Source organism: Acanthisitta chloris, unplaced genomic scaffold (assembly GCF_000695815.1).
Source record: "Acanthisitta chloris isolate BGI_N310 unplaced genomic scaffold, ASM69581v1 scaffold846, whole genome shotgun sequence".
Lineage (NCBI taxonomy): Eukaryota > Metazoa > Chordata > Aves > Passeriformes > Acanthisittidae > Acanthisitta > Acanthisitta chloris.
This window is the reverse complement of record NW_008678497.1, coordinates 102,029-125,518: the sequence shown is the minus strand read 5'-3', so window position 1 is coordinate 125,518 and position 23,490 is coordinate 102,029. Positions and strand designations below refer to the sequence as shown.

Below are 23,490 nucleotides of genomic sequence, written 5' to 3'. Positions count from 1 at the left end.
TTAAATCAACTGGCTCGATTCCACCATCAGGAGACATATTTCATTCCACCTGCTCCATTTCTGCACTAGCAAACAGCATCACTGGGAGGATCCCCAGCTGCTCCTCTGAGAGCAAACCCCAGAAAGGCTTTCCCAGAAAACAAGCACCAGGAATTGCCATTGGTGGTATTTTTGCTCTTCAGTTTGGAATTTCTCATTTTGCTTTCCTCGACTCAGTGCTGAACAAAACCCAGGAGGCAAACACCTACCAAGCCTTTCCCTCCAATGAAGCTATTAATTACATAAATTGGGGCACAATCACGACTTTTAATTAAACAGATCCCCACTCGCCTCCTCGTGTTGCAGTGCTCAAACCTGTGTCTCATTTGAGCTGCATTTAAAAACCTCCATGACTTACCAAATGTCGTCCCTGCCTCTGGCCTGCTCACTGACGAGACGATGACGAAGCCAAACCCCTCGTTCTCCCCGCGGCGGATTTCCACGTCGTAGGGCTGGACCACAGTGCTGACCACCCCACTGCCCCCACCACCACCACTGCCAATGCCACTGGTGCTGCCACTGCCCGAGCTGACGGTGTTGAGGGAGTTCTGGCTGCCCTGCGGCGTTCGCTTCTCCTCCGTCAGCGAGGCTGGCTGGTTGCTGCTGTGGTGGGAAGAGGCTGGGGATGGGACTTCATTCTCTGCCTTGGGAACTGGGGAAGGAAAAATCAGACTGTGAGCGGGATGCACCGTTTAGTGGTTGAAAAGCACTGTCTGCTGAGAAAAAGGTGAAAGAAAATCACCTACTTTAGTCTATAAATCATGGCCATAATGACCGAGGGCTCTGCCTCTTTTCGGATGTCATCACCACCAGCTCTGTTCAGTGATGGCACTGACAGATGTGCTCACTCTCTCCTGTGTATGGTTATGCAGCCAAAGCCTTTCCCTGCCAAGCTGCAGCAGCAGAATGGTTAAGAACTGGGGAAGGAAAAATCAGACTGTGAGCGGGATGCACCGTTTAGTGGTTGAAAAGCACTGTCTGCTGAGAAAAAGGTGAAAGAAAATCACCTACTTTAGTCTATAAATCATGGCCATAATGACCGAGGGCTCTGCCTCTTTTCGGATGTCATCACCACCAGCTCTGTTCAGTGATGGCACTGACAGATGTGCTCACTCTCTCCTGTGTATGGTTATGCAGCCAAAGCCTTTCCCTGCCAAACTGCAGCAGCAGAATGGTTAAACCAGTGCAGCACTGTGTGCTTGGATGCTCTGTGGCGTTTGAAACCCAGATTAAATTATCTCAGAGGTGCCTCCTTTAGCTATCAAATCCCACTTCAGTTCTATGTGTACAACCATGTATATGTGCACAAGCAAGAAGGAGAGAGAATCAGTATCAAATATCCACCACAACACCTGTAGTTTTTTAAACTCAATGCTCTCAGCTAGGTAGCATTGATTGCCTTTGGTTAATGGGATCTTAAGTAATACCAATCATACACAACAGCAAACCAACTTGTGAATCAAGCTTTTCTGGACAGAAGAACCAGCAATGATCGCTTGTACGGTCTGGCATAGATGGGAGAAACCATTAAACATTATTAACTTTAATATTAAACAAGTGTTTAACAACAGCTGAAGTTGGGAGGGGTATTAGTTTAAAACCTAATCAGATACCACAAGGCTTGCAGAAATCTCAAAAAAATTGCTTAGTCCAGACCCTGCTCGAGTGAGGGCCAACTATACTTACTGTCAGTCCTGACAGATGTTTGTCTAATCAGCTGTTAAATATCTCTCCAGGCAATCTATTGGTTGCAATATCTGACTTAAATCTTCCCTGCTGCAACATAAGGCTATTATTTCTAGTGCTATCTAACAGGCATATGGAGAACATATTATTCCCTTCCTCTTTGCAGCAGCCTCTGATAGTCTTGTGGAATTTAATACCTCCTCCCCCTTCTCTGCTTTAAGCTAAAGAATCCAAATTTGTTCAATATTTCCTTGCAGACCATGTTTTCTAGAGCTCTCCTTATTCTCCCTGGTCCTCTGGACTCTCTCCAGTTGGTCTCTCTCCAATTCAAACATGTCTTTCTTGAAGTGCTGGACCATATTGCGCTAAGCCATCATCTGCTGGGAAATCAGGAGAGTTCCCCTCTGCCTACATCCCAGCACAGTGTTTTTCTTCACCTGAGCCAACCTCAGTGTAAAGCTCGTGGCCCACAATAGCTTCCACTTCTTGTTACTCGGCCTGTTCTCCACAGCCCATTTGTGCATCTGAGAGCAGCATATTGCACTTGTCCCTGCTGAATGGCTGCCTCCACTAATCAGGTCACTTCTCCAATTTGTTGAATCAAAAATAAGTTGAAGATCTTCAAAGCAACAGCAAGAAAATGGATGACAAAATCTAAACCTGTAAAATCACAATCCAAAGAAAAAGGATTTTAAAATATCCTTGGACTAAAATACCTGTCTGCACTCATATACTCAAAGTATGTCCTAAATATGTAGTATTCTACATATTAAGAATACAGGAACATAAAATTCCCCCTACATGAATCTCAAGACAGAGAGTACCCATTTAGGTGAACAATCTTTTTCTACTGGCATACAGATGACAGGAGGAACAAGGGACCAAAATTCAGGAACAGCCTTCTCTACAGAGTTATGCTGGAATTTAAAAGCCTGCAAATATAAGGTGAAAGAAGGGATTCTGAATAATTTATCCTAGAGTAAGTGTCCACATTTGAAATGATTCCGAAATAGCTCGGTCTGGAGTAACAAGCCTCTGAATGAAATATCAAGAGAGATCTCATGCATCTAAATCTTTTATGGTAATTTCCAGCCTGGAGGCTGTAAAACTGCATAGAAAATCTACACACAAAAACAATACCAAAATTCAGTTGCCCTTCCCCTTCCTCCCACAGCTCATCTTCTAAAGCTTCTCTCACACTGGCAGCCCTTGGTCAGGAATGACAGAGAGGCTGTCAGAGGAGAGACATAACCTGGCATTTAACACACACTGGGAAGAAGGAAGGAAATGAGAAGTGAACATTTATTTAATATCGTGCAGAAGGAATTCAGCCCTGGATAAGAACACAGAGCTATTTTAGAGGTACTCTTCTAGCCCTAACTTCCACTGAGGGCCTAATTTCCAACCTGAATGTTATTTTAATGCTCTTTAAGATCAAAGCACATCACTGCCTATTTATCTGATGATGCCTGAACTCGAAAAGCTATATAATATCCTTTCTTTTTGAATAAGTGAACTAAACCAAATTCCACACTTGAGCTCGTGAAGGGGACTCACCCAAGAAGAGACAGCACCCCGAAGTTACTCTCTAATATTAAGCATAAGGTCACATGTCTTTTAGAAAGCTTATGCTCATGTCTCCGTTTTCTTTACTATCAGGACATTTTTCTGTCACTCATCTGGGTGCCACCAGGCAGTGTCACTTCTCTTAGCACCTTTGTCTTTCTGCCAGCTTCTTATTTGTCCATTTAGATCCTATACTTGTGTGGTGTGTGTACAATGCCCAGCACAACTTGCCATACAGAATCCTCTCTAGACCTGAGCAATCTGGTCTAGTGGAAGATGTCCCTCCCCATGGCAGAAGGGTTGGAACTGGATGATCTTCAAGGTCCCTTCCAACCCAAGCCATTCTATGATTCTATGACAAAAAACACATACCTTGCACTACCAGAACCAGCAGTGCTTATAGTTTTGCATCCTGCAGTTAGCTGATTACATGTTGAAGTTTCTCCTCAGCCTGGGACACCAGCCACCACACACTACTGCCCTCACTCTCTCTCTGCCCTTGCCTCACTTTCTCTGCACTCTTCAGCATCTTCTCCCTCATTCCCAGTTTAAGGGTGACTATCAGGCTTCACATTTATTTTGGGAAGTAAACAGAAAGCATAAACAGTTGTCAACAATGTCTGTTGCTGCATAAGTCAAACTAAAAATGATACGTTACAACTGAACATTCTCCATTTTATCAGAAACCTTCATGAAGACTAGGAAAGCCAACTGAGATTGAGAGAGTCTTCACTGGGGGGAAAAAAACCAACTTGCAACTTATTTGATCTAGAATAAAAAAGACTAAAAATAGGCAAAAGAGGAAAAACAACACCACATCCCCTGAGTTTACCCAGTATTACAAGGAGAAGCTTTTTTTTCCCCTTTAAAGCATTTGCTGAACAGATGGGAGCCTGGCAAGAAAATCTACCCCTGCAGAGCAACAGTGCAGCCTACCTGTGTAAACCACTTTGCGCCTGACGGTCAGATTGACATGACCTTGTTTGGCTGCCTGTTGCATAAGCTGGACGACAAGCTGGTGTGATTTCCCGACAACAGGCGTCCCATCCACACAGATCAGCTCATCACCCGATCGCAGGCGGCCGTCAGCATCAGCAGCACCCAGCGGTACAATGTGACCGATGTAAATCTGGTGAATTAGCAGAGGAAGAGAGACAGCAATGAGAACTAGCTCAACAGCCAGCTGGAAGTAAGGGGCACTCATAGTTAAACCCAATTTAGAAAGGACATGAAATTGTTGACAAATGTCTGCTGGTCAGGAAAGTTGCTCCAGTGAAAGCAGTTCTATGTGAATATACCACATGGTGAAAGTGTAATAAATTGACATCTTGTTTCTTTAGGCAGTCCATTCACTCTAATGACAAATAGCAGTGGGAAACATGCTCAACCAGACAGTGACCAGACAGGAAGATGGATAAAAGCACTGAGGGTCTTGTCAGGGAAGCTGAGATTGAGTTACCCTTTCAGTTGCTTCTAGGGTTTACAAGCTCTGCACTGCTTGCCTGTCCACCAACTCGGTCTTGGCTTACCTTCAGTGAGTTCTGTGGAGTTACTCTAACATGAGATGAATTTGTGGCCTCTCTTTCCATAAATGAGCAAAATCATTTTGGCAGGGAAAAACGTGAAAATTCATGCTGCCACTATCTAGCTTTGACCTGTGCAGCACATGAAAGGCTGACACCTTCCACAGGCACTGGATTTATGGCAAAGAAGTTAAGTGAATTCAAGGAGAGAATCCAGCAAGTAGAAAACCTGACAGTCAAAGATCAAAATACTTGCAAACCTGACTAAGACATCCTTTTCTCAGTGCCCAGATGATTTCATACCGATGTGTTTTTGTTTGGATTATCATAAAATTAGAAGGAGAAGCCAAATCCATTTCAGTTATGGAGTTCTGGCTTGTTTTTTGGAGGGAGGGTGGGGAGGAGTTGCAGGACAAATATAGTCCACTAGTTATTTCGACAGTTCTGCACATCTGTACATGTTACAGCCACAATTCTGAAAGATGTCGTGAGTTAAAACATGATACTCACAGGTTCTCCAGGCTCATTTCCACCTAGAATCCTAAATCCAAAACCGGTTTCCTTTCTCCATAGAAAGATATCCTGCTCTTGGTAATCTGGAACTGAAAAGAAAGAAGAAAAACTATCATTTTTAATAAAAAAACCCATGCTTTTATACCCAAATCAGGACTACTCAGAAGTACATGTCAAGGGATCTGCTGCATAATTTTAACTGTTGAATGAGTTGGTCTTCAATTTTTAGACATAATTCTGAACATGTATAGCTTTAAATGCTAAAGGATTAATATTCAAATCACTACTAAAACTCACACGGTGGTTTCTACTTTCTAGGTGTCTAATTGTGACTTGCCATTTTTTATCACTATCATATTTCCTTCCGTCAATATTAGCATCATTACCCAGAGCAAGAGCCTCTTCCAAATCATCAATAAATAAATGTGTACAACAGAGAATTACTCTGCCAGAAACAATACAGCTGCCTCCTCTTTCATGGGAAACAAAAGAGCCACTTGTTATGACTTCTGCTGTTTAATTAACTTTCCCAAGCATAGTTTGCTATCTGTCTACTAACACTGCTTTAAATAACCATGGGACAGATCCTCCGTCGGTGTAAATCACAAGGCTCCACTCAAAACAATGCAGCTTTCCTGACTCTTACTTGCTCGTGTACAAGCTCTGCAGAACCACTGAACAGATAAACCAGCTGGAAACATAACAGAGCTCAACCTCACCTACTCATTAGTATGGAACACCAGCAAGGTTTTTACAATGAATATTACATAGAGTGAAGTACTAACCTTGAAGCACGGCTGAACAGTAATGTTTTATATTAACTTACTCATGCTTGCTTTCATCCCTTTTTTAAAAATGCAAAACTAATTGCTAACATTAAATCATATCAGAAGACAACTTCAGGTTCATTTAATATTTATTGGATAGTATCTGTAACATTGACTAATTTTGTAATGATCCCCTCCCAAAATTTATAATTAATGATAATAAAAAGCTGTTCCTTTACCAGTCAGCTGCCTATATCTTCAGTTAAGGAACCAAAGTGTATCATTCAGGAATTTAAATAAGTGCCTACTCAGACACTGGATACAGCACACTTAATGAAACATCATCTAGTTTTCTGTATCTATGAGCAGGTTGTTTTCCACTGACATCAGTGAGTGCCAGATTGAGCCCTAATTGCATTTTACACTGTCTGTGCCTGTTGTGGAAAGATTTGGGTCTAGTCTGGTGCTTTTCAGTGTTAAGACTTTTGCTTAGCTCTCTCTTCAATGATTCAACAGGTTTAAATTATAATACGAATTGAGGATCTGGGAATACTAAAAATAAAACGAACAGGTGAGTGCTATGGTACAGAAGTCATTCTCATTTTCATCTGAACTGGCTTCATCTACAGTATTTTCACATTTTAATTATCTGAAGTTATAAACTAAACTTAAGACCCATGTCCTTACTGAACTAGAGGCTAATTTTTGTCCAGACACAATTACAGAGCAGTCGGGTGGTGAACACACTGGGGTGCCTGTGTGGCTCATCTGTTCTGGCTGAAGGCATCTCGGCACCATACAGACGTGTGGCACAACAGCAGAATTTAGACAATGAATTAATTGGTGTTTGTCACTGCCTTCAGCAAGGGGAACGTGACAAGCAGACACACTCAGAAGCAGCTCTCCAGCCCTGTGCAGGCTATTTTGGCAAAGGCTGTCCCCAACCAATTAATAGCGCGTGTTGGATCTGTCAGAGGTAAAGTGGCTTCCGCAGAGAGCTTCGGCGTGGGCCCATTTCCTCGGCATCTCTCAACACCTTCCCATTTGTCAACTCTCCAGTCTCACTGAACGATGCCGTATGTCCCTGGTTTGGGTACCAGCTAACCAATTAATGCTGCTGAGGGAACAGCAAGCTGAGCCGGACTGGTGGCGTCAAACCAAACCAACAAAAAAAGACAAGTCTCTACCCAAAGAAGCCAGTTCATTCACGTAACGCTCCTTCCACTGGATGGATCATAGAGAGGTGGAACACAGATACAACAGACACACAGACAACACACCTTTACACAGTGAGCACAACTCCTTTTACCACTTTCTGCACCAGCTCTGCAGTACAGTAATTTACTGGCACAGCCCAGAACACCCATCCAGCTCTGTGCTTCTGTGCAGATGAGGTGGGACTCACCAAGTCTCCATACTGGAGAATTAATTTAGGTTTTCCCATTACTCAGTAGCATTTCAGAGGAGCCACTTTCCTTACTTACAGTGAAAATTTCAAGGCAGTGCTGAACCTTTGTTGAAAATGAATGAAAAATGGCCTCTGTAAGTCATTCTCTTCATCTCTGCACTGTGGCTGATCTCAGGCACATCTAACTTATAAAACATATACATAGCCCAAAGAGGTAAAACTTGCCAGTCTGCTCATCCCAAATTAAACCCCACAATTTGGAGAGCATTGCAGAAGTGGTAAAAAGAGTTCTGCTGGGACCGCGAAGAGGAATGGAAGGAGAGATGAGTGACGCAGCCCTGTCGATGAGCCACATGGGCAAACTCATGAATAAAACAGGAAGATGATACACACACCCCCCACTGCTGCCAACACAATTCACTGCCAGCCAGGACACAGTGAAGCAGGTACTTGGCACCTTGGTGGCTAACCCTGGTGTATGGCCCTGCCAGATGCCCTTGGTGATGAAGAGCCCCCCGCCACAGAGCAGCAATGACACCAGAACAAGACATCACAAGACACAGATACATTCTCGGCACAGTCTTACATTCTCCAAAACTCGTGGAATTGATTTCTCTCTCTCTCTCACCCTTGCTCAGTCCAGTTGCAGGCGAAGGTGACATAGCTGTAATATTAATTTTACAATTTTGCACAGCTTAACGTATCTGCTTTCTTGTTAGTTCATTTAATTAATTTTGACTGTATGGATCATGTTAGGTTTTCATGCATAATTTGTTAAGGTTATAGCTACTATGGATTTTGACATACTAAATTTCATGTTTCTTTGCACATGCCTGTGCACATGTGGAGCTATAATATACACACATAAGAATTTAGACATTTATGCACATGCATGCAGATATATTTGAGCAACCTCTTTTTTAACCCTCAGAGGAAAAAAGAATCTCTCTGAGAACACCTTAAATATATTTTTCTACAAAAAAATTTCCACCTTCATGACAGTTAGTTTTCCAAGTGGAAATATCTTTTTCTAATGTCAAAAGAAATTCTAAATATGTGGTGATGAACAAGGAACACAGTTAATTAGAGGTCATTTTAATCAAACTTTCCTATACAAACTTTAACAATTATCTCACATGTTATGTAAAAAAGCAAATCTGCCCATTACGACATCAGTTTCAACAAAAGATGGATTCAAGAATGATCAGTATGAGTTTGCTTTAGTCACTGGCTCATTTGAGGCAGCAGCACTTTCAGTGACTCATAGCTTGGCAAAGTACAAAAGGTTTAAGGCCCAGATTCGGCAAAGTATATAAGGATAAATCTGAAATTAAGAGTGAACAGTCTCACTGAAGCTGATGGAGAGTTTCAGAGTCTCGTTTTAGCCATAAATCTCATGAGGTTCCATATGTGCAAGAAACCCTTTCACTAACCTATCCCACGGCACAAGTCTAGGTTTTTTGTCTTTTCCTGTTAACTGACCTTTCTGGTGCATGGAAAGTTTTCAAAAGACGGCTTCAGTATGTTCTCAACAGGATGAACAAGCTCTGCCAGTGAGGTTTTGGGCCTTGACCAAGCCATGGAGCCTACCCATGACCCTGCCCAACTCAGCAGCTTCTGCTGCTCACGCGACGTGCTGCGAGTATTACAATCCTTTTCAGCATGACAGTCTCTAAGGGCATGGGCACATCTGTGTGTCCAAGTGTATGACTGGAGCTGTTTGTCTACTATTAATATAATAAAAGGACATAACCCTACCAAAGGGCTTTTACTAACCATCATCTTTCAAGTCAGCCTGATCAGGAGGCGGCTGCAATTTCTGGAGAGTATTTTCTATTTCAGAGAGGAAGTATCTAATGTTTGTATCATTGTGCAAATATTTTTAATTCTGTGTAATTGCTGGCGAGTGAACACAACATGCTGGGGTCAAGACTTGTTTGTATTACTTTAATTAGATTTTGGGAGAGAAAAATACTAGCAAATAAATTATGTGCCTGAAAAACAAAATTCAAATATTAACGATAACTTCGAATATTTTAAAAGCTTTCAAAATTATCTATTGGGTTGTGCTTTACTTTTAATTAAATGCATAAGCCCTTCAAAGGGATTCATTAACACATCTGCAATTCAGATTAATTCATTTTGTCACTGCTGTTTTGACAGATGGCCATATGTAGGATACGGTATTTTGCAAAGCAATCAGGCCACATGAGAAAAATTTGACAACAGATTGCGTTAATCTTTAAGGAAGTTTAATAATACATTGAAAAATAAAAAGCATATTATAAAACTATATTTCAATAAACCAGTGTGAGGTCTCACAATTGTGGTTCTCTGCTAAGCCATTCAATTGCTGTTTCTCTCACTGAGTGCTCTTCATGTATGCCATTCCTGAATCTTGGAACCACTTCAGCTTTTAAACCTTAAGGGTTTGTCCTTCTCTCTGATTCATGTACACAACTCCCACGAGCAGCAATGAGTTACCCATAACAAGGAGCTCAGGCAGCTCAAACTTAGCACCAGCACAGAGTGCATTTGTTATCGCCACCAAATGATGTGTTTTCACGTTCACTCAGCACAAAGCCGACTATGCGCAAACGTCTTAATCCAGCAAAGACTGGCGACTCTGGGCCAGATTGCAGCAGAGCATTTGAGCTCAGCCTTAGCCTTAAAGCATCCCAGCCCCACTGGGTTTACAGCTTGAAAATAAGCTTCCTTGGACCAAAGCCCAAGCACTCAGCACCTCGCAGGGCTGATCCCCTCACCCCGGGGAGCCGCATGTGAAGGAACTTTAACCCACATTTGTGGAATAAAGTTGCAATTCTCATCTGCTGCTATTCAGCCAGAGTCCAGACACAGTGATGGAGCCATCGTTTAGCTTTGCATTATTAATTCTAGCTTAATTTTTCTCCTTTTTTTTCCCCCTTTCCCTAAACAGGCAACATCTGTGGCTTTCCCCTGCAGAATTGGAGCACTTCCTGATATTAAGATGCATTGGGTAAATAAAACAACCACATGCTTTTACACAATTATGGGTTAGCTGGTGCTTTTTGAACCTAATTCTGCTCTACCAAAGGCTTCAGTGAGACAGGTCACATAAGGCAAACACAGCCTTTTTAAAAGAAATACTGATCCAAAGAACACTAAAAAAGAGGAAGAATGCATTTTACAGATTATGAAAAATTAAACTGTTGCTTGTGCTTTCCATGTCTACATTGTTATTCTTAATGTTAATAACAGCAGGATGCACTCCCAGTGAAAAAGGCAGTAGGTGTTCATTATAGATTCAGTACTTCTTAGAAATATCCTGGAGACGACATATTCCTATAGTGAATAAAACCTCTTTATATTATTATTTTCAGATGAAAAAAAAAGTCTGTCTGGGCTGGGGCTAATGAATCTTCTTGTGTCAACTGCACTTGAAAAATTGCACTATGTTCTCTTTATTCTCAATGATTTCACAAATGGGACAAAATAAAACACTTATGATCTAATGCTCTAAAATTCAATCCTTTTAAAATTCATCATATACTTCAACACAAAGGGTTGTTGCTGTTTTCAGTCCACTTGTTGGGGATTCAAAACCCTGCCTCTCAAAAGAACATGTAATAACTCTTTTCAGGCTTTTTGAAATCTAAGGCCAGCAATCTACAGAGAGCAAGCCCTGGCCTGGGTACCTGGGAGAGCTGAGCTAGGACTCCTTGAGCAGTGGAGGCTTCTAGCACACATCAGTTACGGGATGCATCAGCAACCCTCAGCACTGGCACTAGGGTGGCATCCTCCTGCTGTACATTAGGTATTCATGTAGTTCTGCACACACCATCAGAAGATTTCAGAGAGAGTCACATCTAGCACCCAAAGCTATGGATGTCATCAGAGATGCTAACCTGAATGCCAAAGCCAAAGGGAATTGGTGCTGAAGTAAAGAAGAAAGCAATGATATGACTATCTCCACCAGTCAAAGGTGGTACTGGAGTTAAACGGAACTGCAGCTGGGTAAAAACACGAAGAACAGCACATGTGGAGTAGACAGACAGTGAAACTGGAGTCCCCAGGGAACTGTTTCTCCTATCACACACTCTGTCAGCAGAGCTCCCTGTGAGTGATCCAAAAGCCACACAGCCAGTGCTTGGGCAACACTGGGAACTCATTCTCAAAGGGATGACTCAGGTTCGTAACAAAGGGAAAGAAACATGGTGCCTCACAGAAGGTTCCCAGGGCAGCAGAGCCAGATTTCAGCTGTGAACCACAGCCTCCATTTATGAGACTGATGAGAAGTGAGGGCTTGGTGAAGGAAGGAGAAGGAGCTGATGACTGATCTCTAAATAAAACCACCAGTCACACTTTGAGATCAGACCATGACAGGAGACAGAGCATGTGCAACTCCATTTTTCACTTATCTTCCCTGTCTTTCTTCACATTTCATTAGGTGCAGCAAAGCCATGTCACTAGCTAAGAGTGCAGGTTAATCCCCAGGGAATGTGTTTTACTCCAGTTTAGGGTTAGAAATTCATAGGCTCTTGAACACTTCTAGTGACACATTTACGAGGAAACATGACCAAATTGTGCTTCTACCATTCTCCAAAAACCCTCTATCTATGAAAGCAAGAAATCTCAGAAAACACCTTCCTGGAAAGGAATAGCAATGGGATGAAAAGGTGGTAGGAAAGCAGTGAAGTTCAGGTAGGTCTCATCTGGTAGTAGAGGCAGGAGACAAGCAGTAGAAGATCAACCTCATTACAGAGATGCTGGACTACAGAAAGGTGAGAACAGGGAAGCTGAAGGTGTGTAGCAGATCTGTCCAGCAACAGGCCCAAGCAGTGAGCATTGTGGCACAGGGAAAGACGAGGTGTGGGAAGCCAGCAGGTCAAGAGAAAATGAAAAGGCCTCTGGAAGGGCTCTAGTCACAGACAAGGATAAAACCTCTACAAGATAGCTGCAGCCATCGAGGAAAGAGAAAGGATTTAGCACATAGTGTTGGACGTGGGCACAGAAGGGCGACTGCCTGCCTGCAACACTTCAGGATTTCTCCAGCTTAGGCTTGGGTTTTATCAGGAAAAACAGGCGGCAGTTAAGGCTGCTAAGCTGATACTAATGACTAATTAGTATGAGTTAAACAGTTAATTAGAAATTAGCTAAGTAGCTGCAGGAGGCCAGGGGCGATGCCAGCTCAGTGCCAACAAGAACCACGCAAGCTGAGCAACAGTGATGCCAGTGCCATGGGACATCCTTGGCCTTGTCCACCCAGGCAGGAGAAGGAGGAGCTCTGCCCACATCTCTGCAGGGCTGAAGAGTCACCATCCCTAAGCTCTTGCCCCTTTTTCCTGTTTCAATGAGCTGCACGTACAAGTTCCGTCACTGCGCTCTGCAGATCAGCACGACCTGGCCCAAGAGCCCAGAAGGTCAGTACACCTAATCCCTGGGAAGAGAAGCAGTGCACAGAAGCTGAGACACCTACAAACTGCTTTGCTGAGACATTCAATCCAAAGAGATGCATCTTCAGCCAAGAAACTGTGACTCATGATTTAATTTTTCCAGGGTATAAGACTTCAAAGTGATTCATTTGGCCAGAAAAAACAGTCCTACCATTTTTCATTCTGAGGTAATGTTCATTTCGTACTGGTTTCACCAAATTCCAGTTAGAACATTAAAACCAAACTCCAGGTGATACAGCACCAAGACTTTGAAACTCCCTTTTCTGTAACTGAAATAACTATTGCCTTTCAAAATGAACCTAATGCTTTAACTCTTTCAGAAGCTTTTACAGATTTGATCATCTTCAGCAGTGCAATTAAAGCAAAGCCAATGTGTTTATTTTGTTTGCAGAGAAGAAACTGATAGAAACCATATTTATAGTCTTGGACCAGAGTCAAATCCCTGATGAACTATTAGCCAAGTGTGCAGATTATTAATTGTCATAAAAGCCACTTACAATATGCATTTGATATCTGTATTGTTAAAGTGTCCACTCTGGTCAAACTAAAATGGCTCAGCTGGATTTTCTCCTCCCCAGGGTGAGGCTGAAAAGCATCTGATAAGAGTTTCAACAAACTAAATACTTCCCCTCCTTACTGAAATTCCTGTGCGTATCAGACATCGAGTCTTAACCTCAAAAAAGAGTTTAGGATCTGGATAACAAACTTGCAAATTCTCCTTCAGCAAAATATAGGGGAAAAGATGGTCCTTAATTTTAAAGGGATTATTCATATCAAGCTTTGGTCTAAGTGCCCTTTTCCTAGAGATGATCTAAATTCAGTCCTCCTGAGAGAGGAAACTGCAGCCTGTCTAGCAAGTAGATCTCACTGACAGATACCAAATTAACCAACTGAAGCCTTATATTTACAACAGAAATCTAAAAGAATCAGTGCTTTGCAAAGAAAATACACAGAGAGCAGCTGCCAGAGCCGTAGCCTTAGCAACCACACCTGCTTCATACTCACGTCGGCTTTCATACATGCTCCTGGACTGGGCCCAGATTTTAAATGGATCTGGCTTTTTCTGCCCAGCAGTGTCCGGTTGATCCGCAGCCGGAGCCTCCGCGGCGCTGTAGTCGGGTAGCACCTGTGTGCTGTGCACGGGGGACGCGGTGTGCCCGCTGCGGTGGCTGGAGACGCTGTGCTGAGAACTGTTTTGGCTGTCTTTCCTTTCAAGTGGTTGCTGTAAGGAAGAAAGCGAGTGGAAAGTGAGAGAACAGACGGTTATTGGTCTTTGAGTGGGTGTTTTCCATCAATTTTTCTCCCTTCTTTGATCAGGGTTTCTGCATGCACATAAGTAAATATATAAATCACAGTTTTGCTGCTACTAGTTAATGCTGGGTACAGCTAAATTCCCTGATGACAGGTCTTGATAGGCAGACTGACAGGAAGAGATATGCAAAACAAAGTCATTTATCATAAAAAAATATGCATTTTTTTTTCCATCTCACACATAAGACAGATCTAAATCTCATCATAGGTTACTAGTTTCAGTGCACTTATTTTTTTCCTGCAGTAAGGCAGAAAAACTCAATAACCTTCTACTCATTCTAACTTGAGCCTGAAAGAAAAAACTACAAGATTTTACTGTGAAAACTCAAACTGACCCTCTGAAACAGATTCAAGCACAGCCCTTGTATCAGAGATCACTTCTCCTCTGCAGCTCTTGCAAAGCCCCACATTACAAGTGAGTGGACAACAGATTCCCCTTTCATGTGTCTGCTTCCCAAAGCATCCACAGGATTCCAGCAGACCTTCACAAATGTGCAAATGTCTATTTGCAGTTTGATTTCCTTGTTTTAATTGAGCATATTAAACCAGGAAAAAATATATCTGCCTAAATTCAGGGCTTATTCCAAAGCAGTATGTCAAGAGCTCTGCCTGCTCAATATTTAGCTAAGCAGGGTACATAATTCTTAACTCAAATTCACAACAGTGTGCTCAAATGAAGCACAAGTCACATTTGCATTGCCAGGATTTGTCCTACTCAATATGCAGCAAAATCCTCCCTCAACAAGAGCTCCCCAAACTGTACAGCAAATGCTTTTTAATGCTCTTTTGAGACGACCTTGGGTTGACATAAAGGTTGAGTGTGATCTCCCACCTGCTCCTGCACAGGGAACTGCCACGTTCCTGGAACTGCTGTGACACAGAGGGAGGCCAGAAAAATAGCATCCCACAGGTTGTTTTTCCAACATCCACTATTTCCTGGCTAAAAGGGGTCAGCCACTCACACCAAGAAACCTCAGCCAGCCATTTAAAGCCTCCTGCTGGCAGGGGGTACACCTGAAAACATTGCAACAGTCTCTGCTTTCAGGGACTTCTCTATAGGAAACCAAGCAGGGGTAGGGAGCAAAGACAGTGGCAAACACAGAGCAGAGCAGCATGGGGGGCTGACATGCCCACAGGTCTGGAGACCCCTTGCCTCACTCTGACCACAAGACCCCAGGCAGTCAATGTCCCATCACAGAAGGGCTGAATTAGTTACAGAGGAGAAAGCCACCATACAAAGTGCCCTCTTTTGGAGTCTTAACAAAAATCTTATCTGTTGGGTTTTCTTAAGTTGCACATATTTTTAGGTTTACACTGAGAAAAAAAAAAAGCCCCAGCTCCAACAGCCCAAATGGCTTTGACCTCTCAGCCTTGCATTCGAGTTGTTGATCCACTACCAGCATCTTTTTAAAGGCTACCTCGATTGACTAGAATGTGAAATTGCCTTTGTCCTTTAAAGCAATTTCGAACAAAGCATACCTGCTGTGATTACTCATCTGCAGACTTTCAAATACAAATATCTGAACCAATTTCCAACATTTTTAGCTCTTTAAGTAGTAAAAGAAGCTAATTCACATGCAGCCCTTCCATTTTTTAAATGAAGCCGTTTTAAAACAGCTATGCTGGGGATAATCACTCCTTTGTAACTTAAAAAAAAATAAAAGAACATTTTACATCTCTCAGTCCAGCCATCTGGATTGGTTTGTTTGTTTGGCCAAACTACTAAAATAACTACAAGCATCCTGTGAAACTTCAGGCCAATCTCACTGGAAATAGCTGGGTTACAGAATGTGGAGTACAGGGACTAAAATGTGAAGCTTTATTCAGCCCTTGGGGAAATAATGAGAACTCTCTGAAAACTTTCTGTTTTAAAAAGAAACAAAGTTGGATCTTCAAAAAGTGCTCTCACTTTGTGATATGAAAGGTTTAAATTTTGAACAAACTATGAATTCTGTTTTGTGTTTGGGTTGCAAATCGAAGTGTCAGCACAACTCAAGCAAAACTACCTCTAATTAAACTAGAGTTGCAACCACAAATACACAGACATTTTTCAAGAAATAGGGGAAAACTTCTTCAGAGGAACAGTTGTTTTTCAGAAGAATGACTCCTTCAAAAAGCCTGAAACATCACTATTTATGAGTTTAAGAAGGGACTAGCAAAAGGGGAACTCAACCATGGAAATAACGAATATATTTAATTAAATTAATCCAAGACAATATTTACTGAATTTCACATCACCAGAGGAGGTCAATAAGGTTTGGGGCCAAACTTTTTTCCACATGTAGCAACTTCAGCAGATCAGCCCAATGAGGAATTGCAGGGGTCTGACCATCCTGGTCCCTGTGGCACTCCTGCCATGGGGACTGCTCAGATGAAGCACTTTGTGCTTTGGTGCAGATGGAACTTTCCAAAGAGGGATGAGCTGACCACATGCCAATGAAAGGATGGCTTCTTCATCTCCTGCCTTATTCCTAGCTTTAGGGCCAATCCTCCTGGCTCTGGATCTTACTGTCTGGCTCGCCCAGTTCACACACATGGGCAGGAAAGCAGCTAAAACCATGACCAGATGAGCATGGGGCTATTTGGTGACAGACTGCAGCAGAGATCTCACCCTTAGATGCTGCTTATGTTTTTCAGGACAAAGGAAAGCAGATCAGTTGACCTGTATTGACTTCTGAAAGTAACTACCATGAACATGGGGCACTGAACTACCTAAGTCAGTAAGAGATATGAACATGGGGCACTGAACTACCTAAGACAGTAAGAGCACCCCTGACCCTCCAGAGTCCACAATCTTCTCCAGAGCTGCTGCTGAGCATCAATAGCTTGCCAGAAAGACTCTTGACCAAAAGCTGCTTTCTAGAAACCACAACTGTGATGACTACCTTGAGTCTAAGAAGACTGCGCACTTAAATACAGGTGATGGGATAAAACAATCATCTTGGTACTGCCTTACAGCCATACCAAAATAAATATATGGAAAGCTGAAACTTCTTGTGCCCTACCTAAGGTTCCCTACCCTACACCCTGGCTGAAACTTTGCAGTGCTCATCCTGCAAAGTGAAAGAAAATGCAGCATTGAGAAGGTGGCCTTTTCTAGCTGCTCTTTCCCCACTGGCAGATATGAACAGCAATGCCAGAGTGGCTCTGATTTATGTATGCATCTGTGGGGGCAACTGCTGCACAGGAAGAGCAGCAGCAGTCAGGGTTGAGGCATACCCTACACCCTGGCTGAAACTTTGCAGTGCTCATCCTGCAAAGTGAAAGAAAATGCAGCATTGAGAAGGTGGCCTTTTCTAGCTGCTCTTTCCCCACTGGCAGATATGAACAGCAATGCCAGAGTGGCTCTGATTTATGTATGCATCTGTGGGGGCAACTGCTGCACAGGAAGAGCAGCAGCAGTCAGGGTTGAGGCATACATCAGCCTTCTAGGATTTCTTCCCCTCACTGTGCAAACCCATTCTCAGCCACAGGTACCGTATTTGCTGACCTGAACAGCTGCTTCTCCCTCAACATAAAAGCTGAGAGCCCACACTGAGTACCACACTGTCTCCTGATTATGAGGAGGGAAGAAAACAGCAAAGGCGATGGGAACCAGGGAGCTTGAAGATGTCGTGTTTCAAAAGGAGACAGGAGGAAAACTGCTGACAAAAGCCTCCAAATGCCTGGAAAATGCTCCAGATACCTACATGGCAGAGCCCAGTTTGCCATTCATGCTAATTAAAAGAGTAGTTAGATGTTACTTTGTACAGTGACTACTAAAAGAACCACAGCCCATGATGGGGCTGAGAGGTGGCTGTGGGCAGTGATGGGACACTAATTGTGAGCAGCAGTTGTTAATGTCTGTGTCAGGCAGGGAGCAACTCACAGCAGAAGAGGTGACAGTGGAACAGGTCCTGCAGCAGACACCAAAGCTTTTTGGCATGGGATTCTCCAAGCATAAAAGGAAACTGAGAAAAGGAACAGTTGCTGTGGTTTCCTCCCATGGCATTTCAAGGTAGGGGGAAAAATGGTCTCTGAAAGAAGAGGGATGTGTTGTACAAACACATGCTGTGGAACCAATTTCGCCTCCTGACAAAACCCAGGACACTGGCAGAGCCCCAAGTGCTGCCTATCCACCCAAAGTATGTGGCAAGTCTTTTGTCAGGGACTGGGTGTGCATAGGAATTGCATTTTTGGCCACAATTCAGCTATGCTGACAATCTATTTATTTAAGCCCAAAAGAAAGAAATAGATTTTTGGAAGAGCTTAGCACTTTCTTCCCCCTGCAGTGATCCTGTCTTCTGATGATCTAGCTGCAGATTTTGTGCTCTAGAGCATTTTGGAGAAGCTGGTCCTGGCAGCGACAGCAAACTGAGCTGGAAATGGGAATCTTTGCCCCCTTGTGGAGTATTTTGATGCAAGCAACAAGAAAAAAAAAAAGGAAAAAAAGTTTGTTTTCATCCATGTTATATCAGGATAATTGAAGGGAAAATTGCTATACTAGAGAACTTGCACACTGAAAATGTATATCCCTAGATGGTCTATCCCTTGAAGGATATTGAAGTGCTGGAGCGGGTCCAGCAAAGAGCAACGAGGCAGGTGAAGGGACTGGAGCACAAGTGCCATGAGGAGAGGCTGAGGGAGCTGGAGTTGTTCAGCCTGGAGAAGAGGAGGCTCAGGGGAGACCTTATCACCCTCTACAACTCCCTGACAGGAGGTTGGAGTCAGGTGGGGGTTGGTCTCTTCTCCCAGGCAACCAGCAGCAGGACAAGAGGGCACAGACTCAAGCTCTGCCAGGGGAGGGTTAGGTTGGATATTAGGAAGAGATTTTTTACAGAGAGAGTGATCAGGCTTTGGAACGGGCTGCCCAGGGAGGTGGTGGATTCACCATCCCTGGAGGTTTTTAAGATGAGACTGAATGTGGCACTTAGTGCCATGGTCTAGTACCCATGGTAGGGTTGGATAATCTAATCTTTGAGGGCTCTTCCAACCTGGCTGATTCTATGGTCAATACAAAAATATTATTCAGTTTCATCTGAAAAAGAATCAATGGGAAACTGAAAACAAATGAGCAGCACAGAGAGCTGCTGGGAGTATGTCCTTGGTAGGGGAAGAGGGAATAAAGAACCTGGAAGTGTCCACTCTGGACATTTGTACTGGAAAAGTACAAATGAGTATTTTTTCTTCCAACCTGGCTGATTCTATGGTCAATACAAAAATATTATTCAGTTTCATCTGAAAAAGAATCAATGGGAAACTGAAAACAAATGAGCAGCACAGAGAGCTGCTGGGAGTATGTCCTTGGTAGGGGAAGAGGGAATAAAGAACCTGGAAGTGTCCACTCTGGACATTTGTACTGGAAAAGTACAAATGAGTATTTTTTTCCCACTAATTTGTCTCTTTCACCAAGGTTGAAAAACTCTCCTTAAAATCTGAGAAGAGCAAAGCTCATCAGAAGATACACACAGTCTGAAAAATATAGCCCAGGAAAACTGAGCTCAAGGCAGGAAAAATACTCCCAGGCTATGTCATAGCCTCAGCACTAACAAACCTCTCCAAGGGGCTAAAACACCTCCCCCCACAGCTGAGAGGCACCAACAGCCTGAAGTTGGTCTTTTGGGAATATGGAGTTGGGGCTGACAGCTAAAAATAGGACTTGTTTGAGAAAGAGCAGCCGCTGGCAGTAAGTCAGGAACGTGTCTCAGCTTTGGGAAAGAATCTGAGGTAACAAGAGAGGACTCATCACTGCACTGAGCAAAGCAAAAGAGGATGGACACCTGAGTCGTGACATCCACAATGCAGCTGAAGAAACAAAGAATGAGCACAAACTAAGATCAAGCCAACTGCTCCTGGATGGACACCCGTAGCCTGGATGGACTCCGACTTCTACCTGCAGGTCATTTATTAAACAAAGAATGCTGGTAAACAGTCCCTCTGTATTGAGGAAAGGCCACAGGGAAATGGTACTCACCAGCCCCACAGCCAGCCTGGCAGCACTGGAGACAGCCCGTGGCACACAGGTCTGCTGGCAGCACTGGTAGTCACTTCATTGCTGCCAGAGCAGTAGCAAACTGGGAATTCACGGGATTCAGTGCATCCCTGGGAAACACTGGGGCAGAGTTCAGTGAGATGGCATCCCAGCCAGGGAGCGTGCCAGTGGGTCAGGCCTGGCTCTCGCCTGTCATGGGTGGGAATTTTCATGGCCAAGAGGGTTGGGACAGGCTCCCCTTGCCCCGTAACCAAGCAGCAACCCTTCAACAGAGCAAGGAAGGACAGTGTCAGCAACACCACTGCCCTCCTGCTTTTGACCACTGGCTTGGCCACACAAGCCCTGGAGTTGGTATAAATCCACCCCTGACAGCCCCAAGGGCATTTTCCTCCTCTGCACACAGGTGCCCCGAGGCACTTAGCTCCAGGTCTCTGTGCTCAACCCCTGCATGTCACCGATGCCTGGGGATGAAGAAGTGGATGTAGCGGCTCCTCCGCGCTCGGCTCTGCCCTCCAAGGAGCAGTCGGTCATTAAAGCTGCCGCACAATGCGGCAGTGTACAACATCACTGCTAATTGCTGCTGCCAATGATCCGGAGTGCAGGAAGGGGGAACGGGAGGCTCTGCTTTTTGTGAAGCATGAGCTTTAGAGGCAACAGCACTGCCTAGGGGCATAGGAAAAATTACTGAAGGGACCCTAGAGCAAAGTGAAAGGGCTTGGGAGAGGCATGCAAGGGAATGGGACTGCTCCCCCAAGGCTGACAGGCTCCTCAAAGCAAATAGGAGGGAGAAATCTGCTGTTGCACAGCTACACCTGTTTGTAAGCAGCCTCTTTGTTCACTATGGCAGGATTATCCTGACATGGACTTAGCTGCTCAGATTTTCACGGTGCATCGCTGTCAACCAGAGAGGTATCTGACACAGCAGCATCCTGCTTCACCTGGTGCCAAATGTGCATGTGGCAAAGTGGGAGCCTCCAAGCTTTGGACAGACCAAGACTCATTGATTGGAGCTGGTTTAATGATAGAAGTCAGAGTCCAGATCGCGTGCAACCAATCCTGATCCGACCAGGGAAAAAAGTGGAGGCAGAGAGTAGGAACGTGCCAGACACGTATGTATTTTACACACTCGCTTCTGTTTTACCGAAGGCTGAAATAATCCCCACGTATGACAGCGGCGAGCGCACAGGGTCTGACAAGGCTGTGATTTGTGAGGGAGCACACCCCGCACTTCTGCCTCCCAACATTAATGCGAGCTGACAATGGTAGAGGCCTGGGCTCACATGACTTTAATCAGCGCTGCCCTAAGCCATCAGAATCACATTAATTATTTCAGGGCTTTCTTTTTGGATGAGCAGAGAGCTCATATTAAAAGCAAGAGCCTTCTGCTCAGCCTCCTGATAACCCTCCTGCCCAGGTTTGCAGCGAGGTGGGCTGTGCCCCGCTGCAGGTTTTGGCACCCATCGGGGACTGTCGGTGAAGTTTCACACCATCTTACAACACGGCAAACACCTCACTTGCTCTGCTTCTCCAAAGCTCCTGGGAGAGAATTCTGTTTTATTCCTCACTCTCCACAGAAAACTGCAAACTTTCAGGCTTTAAGTATTTCATTCCCTTTAAAAATAAAGCATTTCTTTTTGTTCCATCCAAACAGCACATCCATTTCTTCCATAATATCATTCATGGAGCTTTAATGATACTTTAGATCACGGCTTCCATGCTGTTAGCTAACATGTCATCCAGGTATCAGTTTTACATGGAAATAAGATCAGAGGGGACAAGAGAAAACTGTTCTCTTGCTGGTTTTTTTTTTTAAAAATAAGGAATCTTACACCTGCAGCACGATCCTGCTTGGTATGAAAATGCCTCCAGAGCAAGCACTTGGACAGCTGACTGTATTCCCTGGGAACCCTAATCATGCTCTGTTCATGCTTTGTCTCTCTCGACAAGGTGCATGCTTTCCCATTCTGTTAATAATTCAGCCAAGGGTACTCAAGAAAACTCAAGGAGTTAATGGAAAAGATTGGTGCCTATGAGCACCCGACAGGAATTGCTATCTGGCAAGAAGGTGGAGCCTCCCATCTTTCCAAAAGGAAACAATAGCCTTTTTTTTTTTTTTTGGTAAGTTAAACGACAGAGAAGCTCATCTGTCAGGGAAGTGGATCTGTAAACCTGAGGCTTTATTTGCAAACAAGTCTCCCTTCCGCACTGCATTCCTCTCTCATCTCCCCATGCAGCAGGAGCCGTGCAAGGTAATCACGGTTGCAACCGAAAGACAACTTAAAACAATCGAGACCCACAAAGCAAACAAGCCAAACTCATGCCTTTCTCCTTCAAAGCAGACAAACAGACAAAAAAATAGTAGCTGAAAAGTGCTTACCGACTTTGGGCTCTTCTTTGGGACCGGCAGTCCTGAAAAATGGCAACAAGGGAAAAATAAACATTAGCATTAATCGTTACCTTCCCTTAAAGAAAAATCCCTAGGTGTATCATCCGAACGTAGCCATCTGCAGAGTTATGTCAGCTTTCGCTCTCGCATCGGAGTTACCAGTCTGTTCATATCGAATCAAAGCACAGGCAGAGGGAGAGGGAGAGCCAGCGAGCGATGGGAGTGGGGGGAGAGCTCTATCTGCATTAGCTATGCTGACTTGTGCTGCAGCAGCCGGGAGGCTGGGAGAGAAACCCACAGCCCTCCGCGGCCGCGAAACCAGCGCTTGGGCAGAATCTCAAATGCTCCCCTGGATTACGGGAGACTTAGCTCACAATTAAGCTGAGGCTCTTTCCTTTTGACGCGATCGGCTCGGCGATTTTATCGGACCAATCGCGGCAGCGCAGAGGAAACAGGTTGATTTTTTAAAAAGTATTTCTCTAGAAATTGATTTTTCGAACGGAAAATGTGCGTTGGCTTGAGCCGAGAGGTGCAGTCTGGGCAAAGGGAAACAAAAGCAGGAGGAAGAATAAGCTTTTATCCCTATAAAGGTGAATCTTACGGAGAAAACACACATTTTCCTTCCTGTCCATTCTAAGTGTGAATCTTTGAAGCCTGAGATTTTATCTGTTAGTTACAATTTCAGAGAGCTGCAGCTTGAGGACAGCACTACCAGTGCCCTGACCCCCGGGAGGGATGCTAGGGGGCTTGGAGAAGGGGAATTTACACAGGTTGCAGTAGATGTAAAGGAAGAAAACAACTGGGAGGACACCAAGGAAGGTTTTTTCAAGGGCAGTTTTGCATTTTGAAGCAGTCTCTTACTCGCTCTGTGATGAGCAAGAGAAC

At 43.9% G+C, this 23,490-nt stretch overlaps 1 protein-coding gene across 1 annotated transcript in view; it reads right to left on the bottom strand.

Annotated features, from left to right (window-relative positions):
• Window positions 1–23,490, bottom strand: part of MAGI1 (membrane associated guanylate kinase, WW and PDZ domain containing 1) — a 90,971-nt gene that overhangs the window by 15,891 nt on the left and 51,590 nt on the right. The window contains exons 11-16 of the mRNA XM_009076881.1: window positions 22,597–22,628; window positions 13,943–14,159; window positions 8,083–8,166; window positions 5,325–5,416; window positions 4,228–4,420; window positions 398–691 (exon numbers count right to left, since the gene is read on the bottom strand). Of these exons, the coding sequence (XP_009075129.1) occupies window positions 398–691; window positions 4,228–4,420; window positions 5,325–5,416; window positions 8,083–8,166; window positions 13,943–14,159; window positions 22,597–22,628 (912 nt within the window). The remainder of the gene's footprint in view (window positions 1–397; window positions 692–4,227; window positions 4,421–5,324; window positions 5,417–8,082; window positions 8,167–13,942; window positions 14,160–22,596; window positions 22,629–23,490) is intronic.